Source organism: Bos grunniens, chromosome 5 (assembly GCF_055505025.1).
Source record: "Bos grunniens cultivar Pamir isolate PY7600 chromosome 5, Bosgru_T2T1.0, whole genome shotgun sequence".
Classification (NCBI taxonomy): Eukaryota; Metazoa; Chordata; class Mammalia; order Artiodactyla; family Bovidae; genus Bos; species Bos grunniens.
Window position 1 is genome coordinate 107077763 of NC_141169.1, and position 24144 is coordinate 107101906.

General features: G+C 50.1%; 1 protein-coding gene across 1 annotated transcript in view; it reads right to left on the reverse strand.

Moving 5' to 3' along the window:
• Positions 1-8060: 8060 nt before the first annotated feature.
• Positions 8061-24144, reverse strand: part of CCND2 (cyclin D2) — a 28271-nt gene continuing 12187 nt past the window's right edge. The window contains exons 4-5 of the mRNA XM_086402385.1: positions 22857-23005; positions 8061-13426 (exon numbers count right to left, since the gene is read on the reverse strand). Of these exons, the coding sequence (XP_086258511.1) occupies positions 13277-13426; positions 22857-23005 (299 nt within the window). The 3' untranslated portion in view covers positions 8061-13276. The remainder of the gene's footprint in view (positions 13427-22856; positions 23006-24144) is intronic.

A 24144-nucleotide genomic window follows, 5' to 3' on the forward strand; every position in this document is an offset into this window, starting at 1 on the left:
CTGATGAGAACTCTTAGGATTTACTCTCTGCAGCTGTGTTTATATCTTTATCATGTTGTACATTACATCTCTAGTATTTATTTATCTTAGGGCTTCCCAGTGGAGAAGGCAATGGCACCCCACTCCAGTACTCTTGCCTGGAAAATCCCATGGATGGAGGAGCCTGGTGGGCTGCAATCCATGGGGTCGCTAGAGTCGGACACGACTGAGTGACTTCACTTTGACTTTTCACTTCCATGTATTGGAGAAGGAAATGGCAACCCACTCCAGTGTTCTTGCTTAGAGAATCCCAGGGACAGGGAAGCCCGATAGGCTGCCATCTCTGGGGTCACACAGAGTCGGACACGACTGAAGCGACTTAGCAGCAGCAGCAGCAGCAGCAGCAGGGCTTCCCAGGTGGCTCAGTGGTAAAGAATCCACCTGCCACTGCAGGAGACACCCATTCGACCCCTGGGTCGGGAAGATGCCCTGGAGAGGAAATGGTAACCCATTCCAGTATTCTTGCCTAGGAAATCCCATGGACGGAGAAGCCTGGCAGGGTACAGCCCATGGTGTCAAAAAAGAGTCGGACATGACTTAGAGACAAAATTTTATTTATCTTGCAACTGAAAGTGTGTACCTTTGGACTGCTTTCATCCAATTTCCCCACTCCTCAACCTCCAGTAACTACAAATCTGATCTCCCCCTCCATGGATTTGTTGTTGAAGTATAATTGACCTAGAACTCTATGTTAGTTCCTGTTACAACATAGTGGCTTGACACATTTCAAAATGATCACCAGGATAAGTGGTTACAACACGTCACCTGTATTCCCCTCACTGAACCTGTAATACCCGCTGACTCATTTATTTTGCAGCTGGAAGTTTGTAATTCCTAATCTTTCTCACCTATTTGTTTCCTCCACTACCGCCATTTTGCCGCCTGTTTGCCCTCTGGATGTATAAATCCATTTCTGTTTTGTTATATGCTGGAATGTAGGGTTTTGGTTTTTTTTTTTTTTTTAAGGAAGGGACTCCCTTGTTCTCTTACACGTGCCTGGAATGTGACAGTCACGTTGCAGAAGCCCAATCAACATTTGTCATCCACAAAAATCATGCTCCTAAAGAATAAAGGGGGGGCGGGGGAGGAAAAAGCATAAGAGAAAACTCTTCACTATGGTCCGGGAAGAACCCACGTGCTCCTGAGCAACTGAGCCCGTGCATCACAACTTCTGAGTCTGCACGCCTAGAGCTTGGCAACATGACAAGCCACTGCTATGAGAAGCCCATGTACTGCAACGAAGAGGACCCCCATTCACCACAACTAGAGAAAGCCCATGATCAGCAACGAGGACCCAGAGCAACTAAAAACATAAAGAAAGAAAAAATGTTTTTAAAGACTCACCAAAATAGAGATGAGAAGATTTTGAGCTGAAGACTCAAAATGGACCAAGCTGACACCAGATGTTAGTCTAAACTAACGAGAGTCTTCAGGACCAACTAAAATTTGGTGCTTTTTCAATTATCCCAGTTACTGTACTTTTAACACCATGACTTTGCTTTTTGCTCCTCTGGCTTTTAAGTTGGAAATTGTCAGGGTTTATGCAAATGTAATAAAAGAGAAAGTCTGGGACTTTTATTGGCAGGGATTTTTTTTTTTTACACCACCCACTGTCATAATTGATTACATGCTGTACCCTGATGGAAGAACAGAACTTCAAGGCCAATAACAAGTCACAAATACATGGTAAACCATCTGCTTTGTCCGGCTACTGAGAAATAATAATGTGAGCAGTGATCCAAGCAGGAAGGGGCTGCCAGTCCAACTGTGCCCAGTCCTCCATCAGCTTGATGTCTGAAGATGCAAGGAGATTTGTTTTGGCAGTCACTCTGTCAACATCTGACATCTGTCACCCAGAGTTCGCCATTACTGCTGCTTCCAAAAAATTATATCTGCCAGTCAAACGGCTTTTCTACTGATGGATGGTGGAAGGAGCCTGCTTCTGGGGAACTCCCCTTTATTTGAATACATGTATCCAGTAATCCCTTTTCATGCCTCGCCTGATAGCCTGTCACTTAGTGGGGGAGAGAACTTTGCCTAAGCCCAAGTTCACTGATGTTTGGGAGAAGGGCAGCAGAATGAAGGGGATACTGTGGACAGAGTAAACGCTTATGGTTTCACTGTTGTGGATCAGAGCAGTCTCTTCTATCATGATCTACAGGCAAGCGATACCTCCCGTCATCTCTGCCCTTTTGGAAAGTTAACATTTGCATTCATAACGCCTTTAAAAATAGTTGACAAGGTACTTAATGTGTTTGCATATACAGTCACTGCCCACTGGAAACTGGTTCCAGGACCTTCCTTGGGTACCACCATCTGTGAATGTCCAAGTCCCTTATATACAATGGTGCGTATATAACGCACCATATACGATTGGCAGGTAACCTATGCACATCCTCCCAGACACTTTCAGTCATCTCTAGGTTACTCAGAATACCCAGAATGTAAAAGCTCTGTGAATAGCTGTCAGCACTCTGCAGATTCAAACTTTGCTTTTTAGGAGTGTAAGTCACTCAGTCGTTTCCAACTCTTTGCAACCTCATGGACTGTGGCCTGCCAGGCTCCTCTGTTCGTGGGATTCTCCAAGCAAGAATACTGGAGTGAGTAGCCATTCCCTTCTCCAGGGGGATCTTCCCCACCCAGGGATCAAATCCGGGTCTCCTGCACTACCGGCAGATTCTTCTCTGTCTGAGCCACTAGGGAACTTGCTGGAATTTTTTTCTCAAATATTTTCGATCTTTGGTTGAACCTGTGGATGTGGAAGGGCTATGGTCAGACACTGCTTGAAACTTACAGTATTAGGTGTTGTACCTACACTACCTCGTGTAATCCCTTTAATAATCCAGCATCTGACAGTTAACAAGCAACGGCCCTGGGATTCAAATGTAGAGCCTCTTGCTTAAGTGAAATGCCCTCTCTGCTACGCCATCCTGACCCTTCCTGTCACTGTGACAATCTGCAGGAAATGAATAAATGTACAACACTGTCAGCAACACTCCAGGCACTGGAGTATTGGGTCTTGATTGGGAAGGTTCCCCTAGAGCCAGGAAGAGTGCTCAGGAAGACCCTACAATCCTGTTCTCCTGGCCCTCGTATCTGGAAAGATTTAGGATGTGGATCGGGTAAGGCCATAGGAAGTACCATATTGAAGCAGATCTTCCCTACCCTTTTTTCTGGTTTTGTTTTTTAATTTTTGGTCACACTCCACGACATGTGGGACCTTAGTTACCAGACCGGGGATCAATCCTCTCCCCTTGCATTAGAAGACACAATCTTAACCTAGGGACCACCAGGGGAGTCCCCCGTAGACTCTTCATTCTGATTCTGAGATAGAAGTGAGTGATTGCTGTCAAAACATCTGACGCATCAAGACTTTCCAGGAAGGTACTGACTGAGGTGTCCAGACTCACTGAGCCCTGCCACAAACGGAAACCCACACGAGCTGAGAGCACTTTCCCTACATCAAGGCCTCCATTGTTGAGGGACCGTACGCTGAGAACAGCATGAGCCCTAGCAGGGTTCAGGTTATCTTGTCGACAGCAGGATACCTTTGAGATGGTAATCAGTGTTTTTAGCTCCAGCACTTTTCCCTTGCATTTTTTTGGCTCTTTATCCCATGTCCCCTTTTTAGGGAAGAGGAGGTGCCAGAGGCCAAGGAAATGACCATCTCTCCTTGGAGGATAAAAAAATAATCTTGACATAAGCAAGGGCTTGGGAGACTGTGATGAGATCTTCCCTGTCCCCTGGACCAGGAAGATTCTCTGGGCTGAGTTGTCATTGTTCAGTCGCTAAGTCATGTCTGACTCTTTGTGTCCCCATGGACTACAGAACACCAGGCTTCCTTGTCCTTCACCATCTCCCAGAGCTTGCTCAAATTCATGTCCATTGAGTTGGTGATGCCATCCAACCATCTGTGGACCCCTTCTCCTTCTGCCTTCAATCTTTCTCAGCATCAGGGTCTTTTCCAGTGAGTCAACTCTTTGAGTCAGATGGCCAAAGTACTGGAGCTTCAGCATCAATATTTCCAATGAATATAAGTCGCGATGGGAGTCAAGCTAAACATGCCCAAGGGCTGGATTTGGTCCATAAATTACTTTTTGCATCTCCAAATTAGACACTGAGAAGAACGGTAAGAAGTCATGAATAGCACCAGCCCATCCCAGGAGAAGTCAGAAGGCAGCAGTGCTGAGAGAGGCTGGGGAGGCAGCTGCCAGTTCTGCTCACCTGTGGGAGGGAGGTGTCGCCCTATACCTGTCTGCCAAGGTTCTCTCTGCAAGTTGCTCCCGCCCATGGCATTAGTGCCACCTAGCGGACTTCCCAGGAAGTTGATACCCACCAAGGCCAGAGGATGGCGGGGGCCCAGCTTGAGTGCTCAGTTGCTCAGTTGTGTCTGACTCCTTTGCGACCCCATGGACTGTAGCCCACCAGGCTCATCTGTCCATGGGATTCTCCAGGCAAGAATACTGGAGTGGGTTTCCATGCCCTCCTTGCCTTCCAGGGCATCTTCTCCACCCAGGGATCGAACCTGTGTCTCCTGCGTCTCTCCAGGTGGACTCCTCACCCACTGAGCCACCTGGAGCAAAAGCCAGAGTCAGAGCAAGTCACCACCAGTGAAATGGAAGCAGTGTTTTGGATAAGCATAGACACCAAGTTCCCATGGGATGCTGAGGCAGGGCCCTGGGACTGTCTTGCTGTGTTCTCAGGCCGCCCAGTTCTGTCTGCCTGTCTGATTGGATCCTGACGGAATCTGCCCCTCAACAGCAGGACATCCCTGAGCCCAAGCAATAAAGCTCAGAAAGGCCGGCTGTATGTATTTTCCTAAAACTCATTTGCTTGAGCAAACCCAACCATCTTGTCAGAAAGCACCCGGAGCCACCCAGGGCATCGGCGTTTGCCATCAGAGCTCTGTGCCGCCTCAGGGGTCTCATGGAAAACCTCCTAAACCGGAGAGCATGGGTTATGTCTGCTCTGCTTCTCCTTGAAGGCCAAGTGTAGTTGGCCCTGCACACACACACGCTGGCCGTGGCTGGTCAGCTCTTTGAGACAGGCTGAATCTTCACACCCACTGTCACCACCATTCTTGCTGCCGTTGTTGCTGTAAGGACAAGGCAGAAATGATCCGGTGTAACACTCAGGTCTGAACACTCCCCTCACGGCAGCAGGTTGAGTGTGTTACCTGGGCAACTGGAACTTTTCATTTTGGTGTGACCTCTGTATCCCGACTCAAAGCCCCAGATCTCTGCAAAGTTGTTAGAAAAGTTCTCCCTAAAGCAGAAACAAAGTTAAAGTGTTAGTCACTGAGTCGTGTCCGACTCTGTGACCCCATTGCCTGTAGCCTGCCAGGCTCCTCTGTCCGTGGGATTTTTCTAGGCAAGAATACTGGAGTGGGTAGACATTTCCTTCTCCAGGGACTCTTCCTGACCCAGGGATTAAACCCAGGTCTCCTGCATTGCAGGCACTCTTTACTGTCTGAGCCACCCGGGAAGACCAAAACATCTGGGTCTTACAGGGGGCACCCAGATTGAACCTGGGCCCCCTCCTTGGGAGTGCGGAGTCTTAGCCACTAGACCACCAGGGAAGTCCCTAGAGCAGAAACAAAAGACCTGGGATTTTGACATCTCTGCTCCACTTGCAGAAAGAACCCTTGCATCCTTTTCATGAGGGTAACATCGGTGTTCCAGAGATGGCAATGGCACCCCACTCCAGTACTCTTGCCTGGAAAATCCCATGGACGGAGGAGCCTGGTAGGCTGCAGTCCATGACTGAGCGACCTCACTTTCACTTCTCACTTTCATGCATTGGAGAAGGAAATGGCAACCCACTCCAGTGTTCTTGCCTGGAGAATCCCAGGGATGGAGGAGCCTGGTGGGCTGCCATCTCTGGGGTCGCAGAGTCGGACACAACTGAAGTGACTTAGCAGCAGCAGCAACATCGGTGTTCACGATGTTTAAAGTCTGAGATTTTCCAAGTGTAAGATGAAGTGGGTCTGAAAATGTGTGTGACGGGGCCAGTGGATGGATCCCAAGCCAGCTGTGCAGGGTGAGGCTTCGGCTTCCTTCCCACCTTCAATACCCAGAGCCCCGAAAGGGAGAAGCCGGCAGCAACTGGACGGTATTTGGGAGGAGAGGTGCCGGAGTGTTACTAACAGACAGGGCACAAGCACTGCGGGGCACAGATGGGGGAGGGGAAGGGAGGGAGGGACCTGGCTGCACTGTCGGTCGTGCAGAAGAGGATTCCAAGGATGGTTAAGAGCAACAACCAACCAAAGAGGTCTTGGAAACTCCCGAGAGGCCCAGCGGACGCCACTAGGCAGAAACCCAAGAAAAAGTTATGCCTGCTTTCCTCCAAGAACACTGGTAGTCCACGGCGGACAGAGACAAGGGGAACTTCTAGACTGCTTCTAAGATGAAGCATCCTGTGGAGTGGAGTTACTAGGGGATAACAACGAAATGTCTTCATCCGGACTGTTCCTCCATGACCACTGTTACCCTTCCTGCTTGCAACTGGGGTCAGAATTAAACTGGAAAATAGCCTAAAGTGACTTTTTCCCCCCTTAGAGACTAGGTTATTATTTTCTGTCTCTACAGCTCTATTTCCTTTAACATTTTATTGTTTAACCCCCATAGAAATTCACATTTTTAAATTTTCACATTAGAAATTTTTATGTTGGAGTGTAACTGATTTACAATGCTGTTAGTTTCAGGTATATAGCAAAGTGACTCAGTTGTACCTTTATCTTTTTCAGATTCTCTTCCCATATAGCGTATTGAATAGAGCTCCCTGTGCCATACATAGGCCCTTGTTAATTGTTTTATAACATACAGACATGTATCTGTACCTTAAGTCCAACCTCCTACTTTATCCCTACCTACCATCTCTCCCCTTTAGTAACCATAACTTTGTTTTCTAAATCTGAGTCTGTCTCTGTTCTGTGCACAAGTTCCTTTTTTAAAGAACCCACATGTAAGTGATACAATATGGTATTTGTCTTTCTGTCTGGTTTACTTCACTTAGTATGATCATCTCTAGGTCCAACCATGTCGCTGCAGATGGCAGTTTCCTTCTTTTTCACAGGTGAGTAATATTCCATTGTATATATGCACCACATCTTCTTTATCGACTGACTTTGAAAGAGACAGGGAACTACAGAGAAAATGAATTTTCTCAGCAACAGCAACGGGCGTGACCCATCACTCTTGGGAAAGAGGCTAGTCTGAGTTTCTGAGGTCATGGAGCAACTGGCAATTCGTTTAAGGGTGGCCATTCCCACCCCTTTCCCAGGCTCTGCCTCCCCACCCTTTCCTCCAAGATAGTGGTAGTCCAGTCCTCAAGGGAGGGATAGAGAGAGAGAGAATCAAGAATCAGGTAGGAGCCATGAAGAGTGGGAAGCAACCAGGAAAGCTGCAGTGGTCAGTTCTCCATGGACACACCCCACCCAATCTAGAGATGGGGCTTCCCTGGTGGCTCAGTCGGTAAAGAATCCGCCTGCAATGCGGGAGACCTAGGTTCCATCCCTAGGTTGGGACGATCCCCTGGAGACAGGAATGGCTCCTCACTCCAGTATTCTTCCTGGAGAATCCCATATATGGAAGAGCCTGGCAGACTACATTCCATGGGTCACTAAGAGTCGGACACGACTGAGCACACACACACACAATCTTGAGATGGCACCTCAGAAGCCAGAAGATGCTCACTCAGACCCAGGAGTGAAGAGCTGGCAATAATCAGGGGACAGCATCTGAGGTCAGTCACGATAGCAGTGACTGACGAACCTCTTGAAAGCGGTCTGAGGCTCCAGTTTTTTACAAGAGGGGTGCCTGGGTGATCCTTAAGTGTTGCTGTTGTTGTTGTTTTTAAAAGGCCATCAATGGCTTGCACCCAAGTGACAGACCTAAACGAGCCTTCAGGTTAGGATCCACATTTTACCCCAACACCAACTATGGCCAAGAGTTCTGACCCGAGAAGGTTGTGCTCCACACTGAGGACTGCTGGTCTAAAAAATAAGTCAAAGAGCCAGAGACTTTAGGTCAAGGTGAGTTTATTGTCCAAATAGCATAATCTAATTGCATCCAAAACCATTTTCAAATCCATCTTTAAGCTAGTCAGAAAAACAGGTTATTATTTTTAAAAATCACTTAACACTGAAAAGATAGGACCTCAGAAAAGGCAGCTTGACTATACCATGCCACCATCATAGCCAATACAACATTTTTTTTCCCATACTTCCTAAAAACCTTCCGTGTATACTGATCATGCTGCGTTAGCACTTGCTTGCACGCCGACCAAATAAACACCCACACCTCTTATAGAGTACATGGTGAGAGATTAACATTGACTCGATATGGCATCACACTCGTTTAAAGCAAAAAAAAAAAAAAATTATAATAATAATAAAAGAAAGTCCAAGACGAGAAACTGTAACTGAGAGAGAGAGATCTGAGGTACATGGTACAAGGGTAATGAACATAATGGAAAAAATCCAATGGCCCCGTGACACGCTGGGGATTTCAGAGGTGGTGAGCAGTAAGAAATAGAACTAAGAAGAAAAAAAAAAAAGAGAGAGAGAACTGTTTAAAAAAAAAAAGGATAGGCATCTGTGAAAATACACTGGCTACTGTAATGGCTACAGTCAGTAAGGCACTTTTTTCCCCCCAAAGAAGGCTGCAGGCAAAGGAATAAATGTGACAGCAAGAGCATGCGTGTATAAGTCTGCCGAAGGCTTCCGGAAACCCAAGCCAAGAAACGGGTCTGAGGGCCCACGCAAGTCTAGAAGCAGAGACACCGGAGGAAAGAGATGGTTCTGGGTTGTTTAGAATCCAGAACCAGGAAAAGCCGGGTGGGATGAAGAAGCCATAAACATCCTAATGAATTTCCCGCCTTGTTTCACACCAACGGGTGACGGGAACCATGCCGAGCCCACAGCTGAGGAGCCTGCGTTCATTCTAAAGCTACAGGGCGCATGTTGGGTAAGGGACTTCACCGTCTCAGCACTGATTTCCCTTTTAAAGCTATTCTTGGGGTTGGACTGTCTCAAAGATAAACACGGAGGAACCCTTTTGGCTTAAAAGCCAGCTGGCTTACTCAAGATTTCCTGCTCATTCTTATCTCCCGTTCCCACTCTACCAATAATTCTTTCTTGAACTAGAAAAATCAGTATATTTACATGATATAAGGTGCACGTCTATTTCTTCTCCCAGCCCTGTCCCCCCATGGCCTGTGGGGAGAACAGTCTGCTGCCCTCTTTGAGAAAAAGTCATCCAGTCCTGCCGTCCTCAGCGGGCAGTCCCAGGGCTCCTGGGGCCCTTGGGGGTGGGCAGCAGCCTCCTCGGAAGGGAAGACCCCGATGCCTACAGCCAAGGGCCGCCCCTCCCGAGTCACACGTGCCCGACTCAGGTGAGGACAGGAGGCAGAGCAGGGCCTCCAAACAACCCACAGACCAAGGGGGACCTGGCTGGGGAACACTGGCTGCTCAGTGGGGTCGGGACAGTTCCAGAGGACAGCCTCCGTGGACAGAAGCCCCTTCTCTCGGCTGGAAGGGGGGGTGCAGTCTGCTGAGGCACCCATCCCCTGCCCCCACCTGCAGGCTTCTCGGCTGTGATGGACAACCCACGTGGAACTGACTTATGCTCAGCATATATTTTTGGCATACGAGGATTTTCACCCCCTAGGATTTGGCCAAAACAGGGGAAGGAACAAAATTTGGCCGGCAAGGGGAACAATCAGTCCCCACTGATGGAGAAAAACAAACAACCAAAAAAAGAAAAGAAAAAAAAAACATAAAAGAGAACAAAGTAAAGGAGAGATACAATGACAACAAGGTAGGAAAAAAACCAGAATAGGTTTGGAACCTCCTTCACGGGAGGAGAAAAAAAAAATGCACCTGAATGCCTCTGGGACAGAAACTCCTACCGAGGAAACCAAGATCCAAGATCCAAGGAGAGGGCACGAGACAGTTCAACAATGCCTGGGCCCGTCTTCTGTTTAAGGAAGGAGCAGGCAGGAAAGCAGAAACTACGTAGCACCCTTCCTAGCTGCAACCCTGCGCCTCCCATCACACTAGGCACGAGGAGGAAAAGGAGAAAGAGCTAGAAGGTCCCGGGGACCCCTAGGGCTCCAGGGAAGTGGAGAGTGAGAGACTGCGGGGGGAGTCTGTTGGCCTGTATCCTTCCTTATTTCTCTCACTCGCTGCTTCTGTTTGAGCTGAGCAGCTGGTCACTGTTAGAGGGATCTGTACCTCCCTTTCTCTTTAGGTTCCAAGACTCTCAAGAACTCTAGGGCTCATGCTTTTCTCCACCACGCAGACTCCCCCCGACCCTGGGGCCCAGAAGAACGGCCTACACGGGATGGCCTCTTGATAAAACACAGGCCGCTCAGCCTTTCTCCCCCAAACCTCAGAATTCACTGCCCACTGGCCCACCAGGAATCCTGAGCATCTCAGGATCACATAACTCACCGAGTCCTGAACCCTTCTAACCCACGTCAACGGAGCCTGACTCACCTGGGATTCCATCTCTGGGCAGAAGCAGCCTGCCCACCTGCCTTCAACCACCGATCCGATACTCACCCCGACCCGTTTTCCCGATCATGCCAATTCAGCGCACTATTTAAAACCTGAAAACCATTCAGTGCCACTCAGCGAGGACCACGCCCTTGCCCCAGCATTTTGCCTGTCACCGGCCAGACAGGTGGGAGCAGTTCCCATGGCAACCCTGCCTGCCGCAGGTTCAGACCTAGGAAACCCTCTGAAATCGTCCTGAAGGGGGGGGCCCAAGGGGCTGCCAGCGTCCAGGAAAAGAGAAACTTGCCAGAGAGAGAAACATGCTGAAGGAAGGGAAACTTCCCAGGTGAAAGGAGAACTGGAAGCAGGTGTGCTTTAGAAAGGCCCGCCTGATAAGGCTCTCTGAACAAACAGCCTGTTCAAATGGCTGGAACCCAAGTGCAGATGCTGCGTGCCCAGCACACCGCATCACTCAGCGCTGTGTGTCGGCCTTGCGGGGGAGGGGAAATCCCTTGGTCCAATTGCATTTTTTCCATCATGATGAGGATACCGGAGTCAGAATGGAAGCCTGATGACCTTCAGCACTGAAGAGGTCCCTGGGCATGAGACCCTGGGGTCAAGCCCCCCACCTTCCATCAGGGAGAGGCTGTGGCCCCTTCCCCCCTCCGCCTTCCCTAACTGATGGGCTCCCAAGCAGAAACTGTACGGTTGTGAGGTATTAATGAGAACAAAAATGTGAACCATTTTCTTTCGTAGCTATTGATTTTGTCCAGTAAACCTGAGGTAAAGAATACTCTGTCTTTGAAGGATGTGATCAGAGAGGGAAAAAAAAAAAAAAACCATGAATACGCAACCAGAAGAAAACACACTATGTATGGAAGAGGGCTTTTCCAGTACGAAGAACTCCTATCTCAACCAACTACTTCAGGACTTGGAAATTTAAGCAGTAAAATAATATATTATAAAAATGTTTATATAATAGCAGCACACTCGGTGAAACATTACAGCTAGGTACTGTTAATGTGGATAACGATGAATGATCTTAGCTTCTTAGCAGCGCAAAAAAAAAAAAAATAATAAAAAACTGAACATAATAAAATGAAAAATAAGAGACCCCTTAGATTTTTCTCCATCTTAAACCCTCAATACTATGAAACAAGGCAGAATCTGCGTATAAAATAATTCTTCAGAGTAGCCCTGTTCTGATCTTATTTTTTTTTTTTACTTAAAAAGGCAAATATTTTAATAGCTTCATTACCTGTCAATTATAATTGTGCAAAAAAAAAAAAAAAAAAGTTGGTGCTTCAACCTCTCTGCTAACTGAATGCCTCTAAGACGTGGAGAGGAAAAAAAAAGTTCAAGTACGCTGAATGCAACTTTGCAATGAAATCAACAACAAAAGAAACTCAACGGAAACGGGAACGAAATGTCACACGGATGCCCCGCTGTCTTTGCACCAGCAATCATGTTTCTTTCCATGTCCAAAGGGGAAGTACAGAGGTGGGAATTAAGATCCTTGTGTGCCATCAAAATGGTTACAGATCTCTGCTTTTAGGAATGTTGTCATAGGGATTTTCGCGGAAGGGGATGTGTCTTTTGAGTCCCCGGAGGGGAACCCAGAGAGTGTCAGATACAGGACGGCAACCTGACTCGAGGGGGGGGGGGGCACGAGGGGAGGGGACACAGGAGGAGGAAGGAGGCCTCTGCTCTGTATGATTTGCATAAACCAATCCATCTACCCCCTCGGGAACAATTTTTCAAAGTGCTTTTCGAATGGAATGGTTTATACCAATGCTCACCTGTGGACCGGACATGCCAATCAGCACCAAAAAAAAATTAGGTTTTTTTTTTTTCCTAATGAGGGATGCCAAGGTCGCATTACTCTCTTGAACACCTCAGGAGGAAAAAAAAAAGTTCTAGATCCCACCCTGGGGCTCTGTCTGCCTCCATTTCACGGAGTTTGGGGGATGGCCCATAGCTAGATTGCCCCTTTAAGATAAAAATGGGGTGGTGTCCGCAACGAACCAAGTTTGGAAGAAGAAGCAAGGTATTGAAAAACATGAAACCCAGGATCCAATCACCTGTGTCCAACGGGCAGAACAGAACATCTCTTTCAGGTAGCAGCTACTGCAGACAGCAAGACTTGTCACTAGAGACCCAGAATCGCTTAGCAACAAACAGGTGGTTGGGAGTCGGGCGCTTCTCCATCCAAAATGGTTCGATCGCGCTGAGATTATTTGTCACTCCCTCCCCATCCTGTCCCTCCTTTATTTCTAATTCCTTCTCAAGTTCATTGCTTCGCAATCCAATCCTGCCATACGTGGCATCCGCAGTTCTTCCAAATTATCCAACGGGTGTATATGTGCTAGTTCATAACATGAAAAAAAAAGTCTCTAACTTGTTCCCATAGTGCAGGCGTACATTTTTCTCTAGCTACTCTGCAGGTTTTCCTGTAAGCATGTTACTATGACTTTTAACATCATCAAACAGTAACTGTTGGCATATATAAGGGATTCCCTTCTGTTGTACTTCAAATAGGCACCAAATGCTTGTAATGATTTCGTTTTTATAGGACCTTTATCTCTCACTTCTAAAAAATCTTTCAATAGGATCTAGGTGGGGGCAGAATTTTTTTTTTTTTTTTAAGTTTCATCCTAAAATGTAAGAGAACCAAATACAACCAGAGAGAAGGAGAGAGCGGATTGGACGCACCCCTCCCATTTGGCCCGCCCCACATCCTCACAGGTCGATATCCCGAACATCTGTAGGGGTGCTGGCTTGGTCCAGCTCATCCTCCGACTTGGATCCATCGCCCTGGTCCTGACGGTACTGCTGCAGGCTATTCAGCAGCACCACCTCAATCTGCTCCTGGCAGGCTTTGAGGCAATCCTAGAAGGAGAAGCATCGAGACCAGAGCCGTTAGCAAGGGCAACAGGGCACAGAGCAATCAACAAAGAGAACATACACGATTTGAGCCCGCCTAACTCCACACTCCAGCAGGTGGTGGTGGTTTAAGTCATGAGGTCGTTTCCGCCTCTTGCGACCCCCTGGACTCCAGCCCGCCAGGCCCCCCTGCCATGGGATCTCCCAGGCAAGAATCCTGGAGTGGGCTGCCATGTCCTTCTCCGCTTCCAGTAGAAAGAAAGTCAACATGTAAGGAGGTGCGTCCTCCTGGTGGCGGGGGAACCACTCCCAGTGGGGTCCACAGGCCGGCAGCATCTGCAGCACCTGGAATCTAGTTAGAAATGTGATTCTCAGCCCTCTCCGAACCAACTACATCTCAGAATCTGCACTTCAGCAGAAGCCCAGGCAGCGCTGGCCAAGGCGAGGGGCCATTTGCGGCCATGCAGGACCTGGTAACTCAAGGACCGGCGGGATGCTTCCTGCTTGGGGCCACTGCGTGGTAAGCAGGAAAAGGGGAAGGTGAGCCCTCCAGATAGTGTGACAGAACTAGACCACCCGAGGGGCAGATACAAGCGAATGGACTCAACTACACTGAGCCTCAGAGCCACTGGCTCAGAAACAAGCCAGTTTGTCTCTCCACTTATTTACCGTTTCCTTAACTCTCATAAAAAATACAACAGCATGTTTACAAAGTTCTGGACGCTTGAGCCGTCTAATTGGGGAGAAAGCAAAAAGAAAAAGCTGCGGCACTGCTTTGAGATTAGTCTATATTTGGTAGGGAAGATTCAGGGTGTGTCAGCCCCATGCAGAAGCTCCTCTAAATTGGGTGACATTGACACAGCAGGAATTCATGGGTGTCATCAGGGTGGGACGGTGGTTGGCACTAGCAACCGGGCTGTGAGCTGAAGTCACTGCTCATAGCAGATACTGGGTAGGCCAAAAGGTTCCTTCGGCTTTTCCTGTAAAATGTTATGGAAAAATCTGAATGGACTTTTTGGCCAACTCAGCATCTCCCGACCTCTCTACTCATCAAGACTGGTTTCCTGGCACTCTCGTAAACGTATGGAAAATATGTGAACTCCACTCTGCCTGGGTCTTTTCACAGTTTCATGTATGTTCCCCCCGTGTTTGCTCCACCATGCAATTTTCACTGCCCAGAGGTTGCAGTCTGCCAAGCACACAAGCATTATCTCTATTTTCCAAAGATCTAAAATAAAGTTGGAGCTCCCAGGAAAGTTTCCATGCCCCGACATTTTCTTTTTGTATCTCTCAGCCACCGTACGCTGTTAAACCACAACTTTTTAGGAAAATTAACATCTGGAGTGAGACCAGCCCAAGCGCTGAGAGCAGATATGAAATACCACTCAGAATGAGTGAAGAGGGACAGAGGGAGGTGGCATCTGCTGTCCCCACAACCAGACTTGTGGGCACCACTGAGTTATTCTCCTTCTCTGTCTTTGGTTTCCCCATTTGTAAAGTAAGGCTCAGGAGACGCTCACAGAGGGAGGATCAGTTGCAATGTCCAGATGAAGCCCTAATCATTCATTACAAAGTGGAAGTCTTGGAAATCTGAACAAATTCCTGAGGTTTCTCTGAAATGAGGTACGAGTGAGAATTTGCTCAAGACAGGTGAGGGGCACAGCGGAACGGGCACCGGGGATGGAGCGTTCAGCAGGGATGCAGACTCTTTGCGAACCCATGGACTGCAGCACGCCAGGCTTCCCCGTCCTTTGCTACCTCCTGGAGTTTGCTCAAAGTCATGTCCATTGAGTCGGTGATGCCATCCAACCATCTCATCCTCTGTCGCCCCCTCCTCCTCCTGCCCTCAGTCTTTCCCAGCATCAGGGTCTTTTCCAATGAGTTCTCTCTCTGCATCAGGTTAACAAGGCAAAAACTGAGGACAGTCCAAACTGCTCTGGCTGGTCCCCTAGGGACCAGCTCTCCACCAACCCTGTCGACTTTCTTCCCTCCGAGACTCTGTTTCTGCGTCAATGCAACTGCCACCCAACAATATGATGAACCCAGGATGCCGTGATCATTTCTGCATTAGCCACACCAGCAGCTGAGATGGGTGGTCCTCTGAACATAGGGATGCGGCTCCAGAGAGCTAAGCAGCTTGATAGGGGGCCATGGACAGTCTCCCTGGGGGTCACCCAGGTGCCTGCTCTTCCTGGTATTCAGGCTTCCCTCCCAGCAGCCTGAGACCCTAAAGGAACAGTTCTGAGAAAGTCCTTCAGGGCAGGCTGGTACACCAGGCAATCACTTCTACAGGACTTCAAGATAACACAGGCATCGAACATCATATTTACCTAACTTGCAGCCCCAAACTTTCACGATTTCCTGAATAAAATCAAGAAATATATCACACAAAACCCAGACTCTCCTTCCTTCAGTCAATGTAAATCACTTTTGACAGTGGCCAGCTCTTCCTCTTTGATACTTCTTACTTCGAGAGAAAAGGACGGACGGTAGCAGTTGCCGCAAAAATGAGGATGGAGCAGGAAGCGAAGGCTCTCAGGGGTCAGTTTTGTCCCCCTTCCTGGGAAGCACTCTGAGGTCTACATCTAACCCTCCTCTGGTTCCACTGCTGACAGCATCTGAGTTTCAACTGTGGGATCTGTCGCTCTCCGCGAGATGAAAACCTATCTGAGGGCAAGAGCTCATTTTGCATAAAGGATGCTGAAGTTCTCCTATGATGGAGGCACAAAGGTAAGAAATCGGCCTCCCTCTTCCTGGAGCACAGAGCTCATGCCCTACATTTCTTTCCTAAAATTTTTTTTTGGCCGTGCAGCATGTGGGATCTTAAGCTACCAGACCGAATAGAACCTGAGCTCTCCACCGTGGAAGTGCAGAGTCTTAACCACTGGACATCCAGGGAATTCCCCACTCCCTGCATTTTAACACCTTCCTTCAGCATCGCAGGAGCCCTTCCCCTTTGTGGACTTCCTAAGGCTGTGAATTTCCTGTGAGCTGCTGGAAAGTGAAGTTGGAGGGAGGATGGGCTGGTGCCCCTACCTGCAGCAGACCAGCACCCCCACCCAGTCCTGCCCAAAGGGCTCTCAATCTCCCCAGCAGGGACCAGGGTGGAGGGTGTGGCCTAGAGGGAGGAGGCCAAGACTATAGATGGCAACAGACAAATAGATGGGGGAACAAGCTGCAGAGTCTGAAGGGAACAAGAGGCAAAGCTGAAGAGTGATGTCAGTGTGTCTTCGGGCGGAGTTCTTAGAGTGACACACGCAGATCCTTACAGAATCTGAGAACAGGGGCTCTGGGGCAGGGGGAGCTGTAACAGCCAGCGGCCCTCACTTTCCAGCTTAGGGAACCGAACTGGAGCTGGCTCGTCCCCCAGTCACATGTAGTCAGAAGTTAACCCTGGCCTTCAGAGGGCAAGCTTCCTATTCCAGAACCCTCTTCCCTGTGCAACTCTCTGCTCCTTCCAGGCTCTAAGGAAAGACAGACCGGAGAATCTCCAGGAAAGGCAGACACAGCCCAAGAGTGGCCTGGAAACCAGCACCCCCCCAACCCCGCCCCACCCCACCGCAACAGTGCCTCGGATAAAAAGATGCCCCAGGGCCCTCTGCTCCTCGGCAGCCTCCAAAAGCACCAGCCATTGTGTCGAGATGCCCCAAATTAAGCTGATTAGAAGGACAGCCATAATGCTCGTCTGTCAGCCTGGACAGGTGGCACTCCCCAGCGCTGGGGGTCGGGCAGGCCTCCAGCCCCACGAGGCTGGGCCCCCTCCCCCCGCCTGACGCGGCCCCGGAGCCCTGACAGCCGCGTTTGTGATGCCGGGCTCCGTCCCCCCGGGCCCCGACTTCCTCCGCTTGCTGGCTCCAGCCCCGCGCCCTGCACCCTCTTCGGCCTCGGTGAATGGGCTGCGGAACTGTTACCATCGGCCCCCAGCGTCGCTGCATCAGGGCATTGTCACCACACACGCACTGCACTCAACAGGGGGACAAAGGGCTGAATGAGCCCCAGACCCGCGGCCAAATCAGGCACAGACAACTTAGGAAACTATCTCATTCTTCCTTTCTTCGCAGCCTGTTGGGCTTATTTCCTTGAATACCAAATGAGGCCCGCAGTGAAAATCAGGCAGGCGCGCAGGGAAGCCTCAGCTCCAACTCTGCTTCCTCTGCCGCCCTGCCCCCGCTTTCCCTTCCTCCAGCCACTCTTCAGGAGGCCCCTGACCACACAGACCCAGTCCCGTCCACGAAAGACAAGTCTGGGGAACAGAGGGGTCTCTGGGAGAAGGTGTGCTCACGAGGGCTCCGGGGACCAAGATGACGTACGTTGCGTCCAACTCTGTGTGACCCCACAGACTGTAGTCTGCCAGGCCCCTCTGTCTGTGGAATTTTCCAGGCAAGAATACTGGAGTGGGTAGCCATTTCCTCCTCCAGGACAATCTTCCCGACCCAGGGATCGAACCCCCATCTCCTGCGTCGGCTGCACTGGCAGTGGGATTCTTTAACATGGAGCCACCTGGGAAGCCCAGTCTTAATCGCATCGCCCCTGGCACTGAAGGTGGGGTTTTGTAATAACCCACTGACAACAGGATTCTGATATGCCAGGACGACCCTAGGAGAGTGATGTCCTGGAACTTCTCTGGGAGCTATTTAAGACTGAGACAGAGTCTTCCAATTCAGGGGACCTGGGTTCGATCCCTAGTCCAGGAACTAAGATCCCACATGCCTCACAGCCAAAAAACCGAAACAGAAAACAGAAGCAATGTTGTAACAAACTCAATAAAGACTTTAAAACTGGTCCACATTAAAAAAGAAAATCTTAACAAAAGAATGCAACAGACTTTTGGTATAATCTAGGTATAATAGGGTATATACAATGACAAAATGACTTGAGTCTATACCTGTTCTGTTAACTATCTTCCGATAACTTCACATCTTCAAGGCCTGTGAGCCCCATTCTACTTGCTCATTAGGGATTTAGGGAACTGGTGTCATGTGACAGCGAAGTGACTCGCTCTAAGAGAAAGCCAGGTAAAACTCGAGGGACCCTGACATGCTAAGTCCTCTCTCGCTTTCCAAGAGACCTGGGGAGACCAGAGCAGGGGAAACACACTTGACATCCACCTGCCAGCCCTTTGTCCCCTTTCCCTTCCTCCCACCACCCCAGCATCATTCCCCGATGACTCTGCCAGGGGATACAGAGAGAAAGGACTGAGTCAAAGTTGGGTCTCGTTCAAGAGTCTATAGACAAGTGAACAAGGAGATAAAGGCGGGCGCCAAGCAGAGCAGGATGCCGAGGGGACGGAAGAGGAACCCCGATTCTGCCAGGGAAGTGGCCCAGTCGGTTCTCCCTTCGCAAGCAGACCCCTGGCAACGGAAGCCCCGGTGGACAGTCCCCCAAAGCCAGCTCGGCCTCTCTGGCTGGTGTCTGTTTTTAGCAACCCTCATGAGTGGAAGGAAAGACTACTTAAAATACACCACCCTCTGAGACTTTTATTCCCTGTAAAACCGTCAGCCTTCTCACTCAGCTTTCTCTTTGGCATGAGGCGTTCCGGTTTATTTTGGCAACCAGAGCGAGCAACAGAACACGGCTTTCTACGGCCGCGTGCGTCCCTCCTATCAAAGCTCACTGCCGCCAGCCAAGGAGCTGGAGAGGGGGGTCTGGCCGTCCTGGGGTAGGGGAGTCGAGGGGACCCTCTTTCCGCAGCCTGATCCTTGACAATCCATGGGGAGAGGTTACCATCAGCTGGTCCGGGATCTCCAGGTGCACAGGGCTGACACACAGCTTCGGGGACTCTGGAGTCAGAGGCTAGTGCACCCCAATTTCCTAGCTGTCTGAGCATCAGGGCCAGTGGGGCACGAGGTGGTCGGAGCACCTGGCTTCCCCGTGGGAGGACTCAGGGCAAACCCCTGGGCCCTTCAGCGTGGTCCGAGGGTCTACCTCTACAGCTACAGCTTTTTGTGAAGGCAAAACATTGGGTTGGCCAAGAATTTCACTCGGGTTTGCCCATACACTCTTACAGAAAGCCTTGAATGACCTTCCTTGGCCAACCCAGTATACGCCACCTAACACTGAGCATCTTCAACTCTTCTAAATGCAGTGTGTTAGCTTTAAGTTCCTTCGCTGTGTGTGTGACCATCACCCTCTCCAGATCTTTACATCAACAACCACTCTCCCCCGTCCCCCACCCTCTGGTCCCTGGGAACCTCTATCCCACTTTCTGTCCTTATGGATTCGATTACTCTAGGTAAGTGGAATCATATTTGGTCTTTTTGGTATCTGGCTTATTTCACTTTACATGCCGAAGGCACATCCATGTTGTAGCGTACGTCGGAATTTCATTTCTTTTTAAGGGTGAACACTAGACCATGGCATGTACAGACCATATTTTCTTTCTCCGTCCCAAGGACATTTCCTATCATCAAGTGATGAAACTTGATGCTTTTCCCTGAGTTTCACGTTAGGCCCAGAGAGTCCTGCCTGCGGGCTGATTTCCTACTATGCCTCTAGTTCCTCACGCCTGCTTAGCGTCCATTCATTTGCTCTTCATCTGCTGGGAGTTTAGGTGCTTTACTGTTGATTCTGCACACACTCGCTGAGTTCCTTGAAGACAGGAAGCTCATCTTTTATTTTCCACGTGTCACCCACCCCCGGACTTCTCCCACGCTTGTCTCGGGTCTGTGCCTTGCTCACGAGGTGACAGCCTGCACCAAGGACTCTCCAGATTATGACTCACACGGTCAAACAAACAGCATTGTAAAAAAAAAAAAGCTAAAGAAAACCTAGAGCTAATGATCTCAATCTGCAACCTGGGATCGTGAGCGGGAGCCCGGAAAGCAGGAATCTGAAGTCTCACCCACAGGGTGTGGGCACCGCCTGGGACCCTTTCCCAACTGGGACTCCAGACTGCAGTCATTCAGGACTTGCCAGTGCTGTTCAAGTCTGGATGCCGGTATCAGCCCAAGTAGCGGATGCATTTGCTGTTACTTCTCCCTACTGTTTCTATTTCTTTTAACGACTGTACATTAAAATTCCCTAGAGAGGGAAATGGCAACCCACCCCAGTATTCTTGCCTGGAGAATTCTGTGGACAGAGGACCCTAGTGGGCTACAGTCCACGGGGTTGCAAAGAGTCAAACGCAACTGAGCAACTAATATTTGAACACTTGATACTGAAATTAAGTCAAATATCCTCTATTAAATATTGTTTTAAACAAGAGCCCTCCAGAGAATCCAGACTGATGGGAGAGAGGACTCAGTGCCCAAGGACAAACACACGCAACAGCCGAGGCACGGGGACAGACACGCCCCAGGAGAGCGGGAGCCAGGCCCCGGGGATCCCAGGTGAGGCCGGGGGATTCCTGGGGTCTCCATCAGCTCTCTGAAAGCCTGGTCCACGCATGCTCAGGATTTCACACCAAAATGTTACACCCCCAGACCCACTGGTGAGACTGAAGCACATGTGTGCGCCATCTCCATCAACAGCTGCCCTTTTTAGAAGGAACCTTTAAGCTGGGGCTGCATTCAGTTGACCTAGTCTGAATGGCCTGGCTAAATACTGTCTGAAAGAGGCCGGCAGCGTCTCCAGTATGAAGTGAGAGACTGGGTCGCGGGCACAGCCCACGAGCTCCAGTGACACCCTGGGAACAACCTCTGTCCATCTGAAGCCACTAAGGGGGTGACAGAGAGATGGGGGAAAAGGCTAGAGACCCCGTGGGGCCATCAGACCGTGAGGATGTATCTATAAATATCTGCAGGAGGTTACAATGCCTGAAGAGGGGTCAAAACTCTTGTCACTGATATGTTTTGTCTCTGGGGGTCGAGGAGGGGCTGGTCTGACGCTGGCTGGGAGTCCTTTCGGCAAGGCAGCCTTAATAGGAGACGTTCAGAAAAGGAAGGAAGTGTATCACTTCTATAAATCCTAATAAATTCTAAGATTTGCCTCTAGAGGATTCGAAAAGCATTCTGCCTGGGAGGGTCTTTTCGATCTACACCTCAGAAACCATGCTTCAAAAACCTGTTTGCCATGTCTTCCTCCAGGGGATTTTCCTGACCCAGGGATCGAACCCACATCTCCTGCATTGCAGGTGGATTCTTTTACCCACTTTGGCAGAAACCACAATTTTGTAAAGCAACTATCCTTCAACTAAAATATAAAATTAAAAGTTAAAAAAAAAAAAAGCCTGTTTGGAGCATCTGAAAATCAAGTTCAGGAGAACCCCTTTCTGTGCCATTTCCGTGAGATGGTAATAAAGGTCGGGGAAAAATCTAAGGAGGGGCTGGGGGAGGGGGGAAGCCAAGAGAACTTCAGCCTTTGCTGAGCTGACATTTACCCCTTCTGCCCAGCACTGCCAGAGGAGGCACCGGCCTCGGGCTGGTAAACCACATTCTCCCTTGTAACTCAATATATTCCCCCAGCAGGGCGCTCAGAATCCCCCTGACCATCCAGAGGGGGTCATCACGAAGTCCCTTGCATTCTTAAGCTTCTCCATGGTAACTCGAGAGGGCCTCGGAGCTGACATCCCTCTCCCGGGTTGCTTTAAGCCAAAGGCCTTTTTCAAACAAAAAGATCCCAGGAGCTGCAGCCAGGCAGGAATGCAGGGTTCCCAGGCCTGGGCGTCAGAGCCTCTGGGTTCCGGTCCCAGGCCAGTGACCCCGACCTCTCCACCTCCCTAACCTTGTAGAATCACCCTGGCCTGGACCTTCTAAGGACCGTCATTTCCAACCAGCTGAATAAGAGCCTCCCTGGACCCTGGCTTCTCCTCCAAACCTCTCTTTCTTCTAAGGAGCTTCAAATTCTGGCAACCAGAGTTACAGCCTCTGAACTGTCCACGGGGCACCCAGAATGGAAAAATCTATAGCTAATAATAGTTCCTTGCGTTTGCATGGCACTTAACTCTTTTTAAAGTGGTTTTTAATCCATCATCACAATGAACTAAAGGGAAATGAGAGACAGGCGCAAGGGCTTGAGAGGTCAGTGGAGGCGGACACCTCCTCACAGGAGCGGGGGGCCCTCCTCTCCCACGCCCTGTGGTGCAGGGGGGCCCCCCGCTCCGGCCCTGCCTGCCAGCCTCAGCGTGTGTGAGCAGGCGAGAAGGCTCCATGTTGGAGGAGAAGCAGGCTGGGGATTGTACATAAATGGAAACAAGCAACAAATCAGACCCGCGGGGAAGCCCAGGCCATACAGGAAAGCAGTCAGCGGCCTCCCTCCCGCCTCAGATCTGCCTGCTAAGTTCTCCTCTCTATCTTGAGGGCACACGGGCTGCTGAAACCTGAAGAGGCAGCCTCACCTGCTGAATTCTGTATGATGTCAGAGGCCATGGTCTCAGCAAAGAGAAGCCAGCTGCCACAAAGAACCTCTGACACATCATCATCCCACCAACTGTCTCTTTCCCCGAGCGGACAGACAAGATGCCTGTTCTCTGCCAGGAGGAGGGACGGGGGCCACCTACCACATCGGTGTTGGTGATCTTTGCCAGGAGATCCACCAGGGCGTCTCCAGTGAGCGAGCTCACATCCTCATCCTGCTGAAGCCCACAGATGGCGGCCCCCACGCTTCCAGTTGCAATCATCGACGGCGGGTACATGGCGAACTTGAAGTCTGTGGGGACGAGAGGTGGGGAGGTCAGGACAGGGTGGAGACGGGCGCTTCCCCGCTTGGTAGACGATAGCACAAATGCCGCCTGGTCCCTCAGAGGCATCAGAACCCGTGTGATTCACCACCCAAAAAGTGGAAGGCTGGGGTGGGGGCTGCTGGGGAAGGAAGACCTGCGTCCCAATTCAAATCCCAGCACAGGGGACTTTCCTGGCGGTCCAGAGGTTAAGACTCTGCACTCCCAATCCTGGAGGCATGGGTTCGATCCCTGGTCAGGAAACTAGACTGCACCTTTCTGCAACTAAGAGTTCATGTGCCACGATGAACACCAAGTGCAGCTAGATAAATATTAAAAAAAAAAAAAAAAACCAACCTGAGCATTGGGCTGAACCCGCAGAAACAGCTTAACCTATGGCTTCTCCCTCTTGCTAGCATATCAACATTGTCCACGGAGGCCCTTTTATCGCTGACTCCAAGGTCTACATCGAGTCACGGGCATGCTTAGAAACCATGCTGGGTGGCTCAACGAGGCACACACTCCCCACCCCTCCTGGCTGAATGCCACGAGCACAGCAGGCCTGGCTGTCTGTCTTTCTCCTTGGCCTTCTTTTCTTAGCCTGTGCACCATCTCCACCTCTTGAGGGATGTATATTACAACATTCCACCCAGAGCCTGCTGTGCACTGACTTGTGCAGAGCCTCTCCCTCCTCTCTGCTGTAGGTCTCTTCACATGGGGTCACAGCAGTGTTTCTCTGCCCAAAAACCTCGTTAGCTCCCCCCACCCCACCAGACATTCACAATGCACAGGAGCCAGCCAGCTCGTGGCCCTGGGCCCACAGGGGCTTGGGGTGGGAGCAGCTGGCAGGGAAAGGTGGGGCAGGACGAGACCCCGCCTCCTTCCTCCCACCCCCCAGTGCCCAGGCCTCAGCCCAGAACCACAGTCCACACACTGCCTATCTCTGCATCCCGCTACCTGCATACCCAACCCCTACTTCTAGCAAATTAACCAACTTCTGGAAGCCAGGGGGTGCAGGTGGATGGTCCAGGGGGTGCCCAGAGGACTGTACCTCCCTTGTTTGGGTGGGGGGGAATGCTGAGAGACACGTCCCCCTGCCCTGCCCCACCATCCCCTGACCCCCGATGGC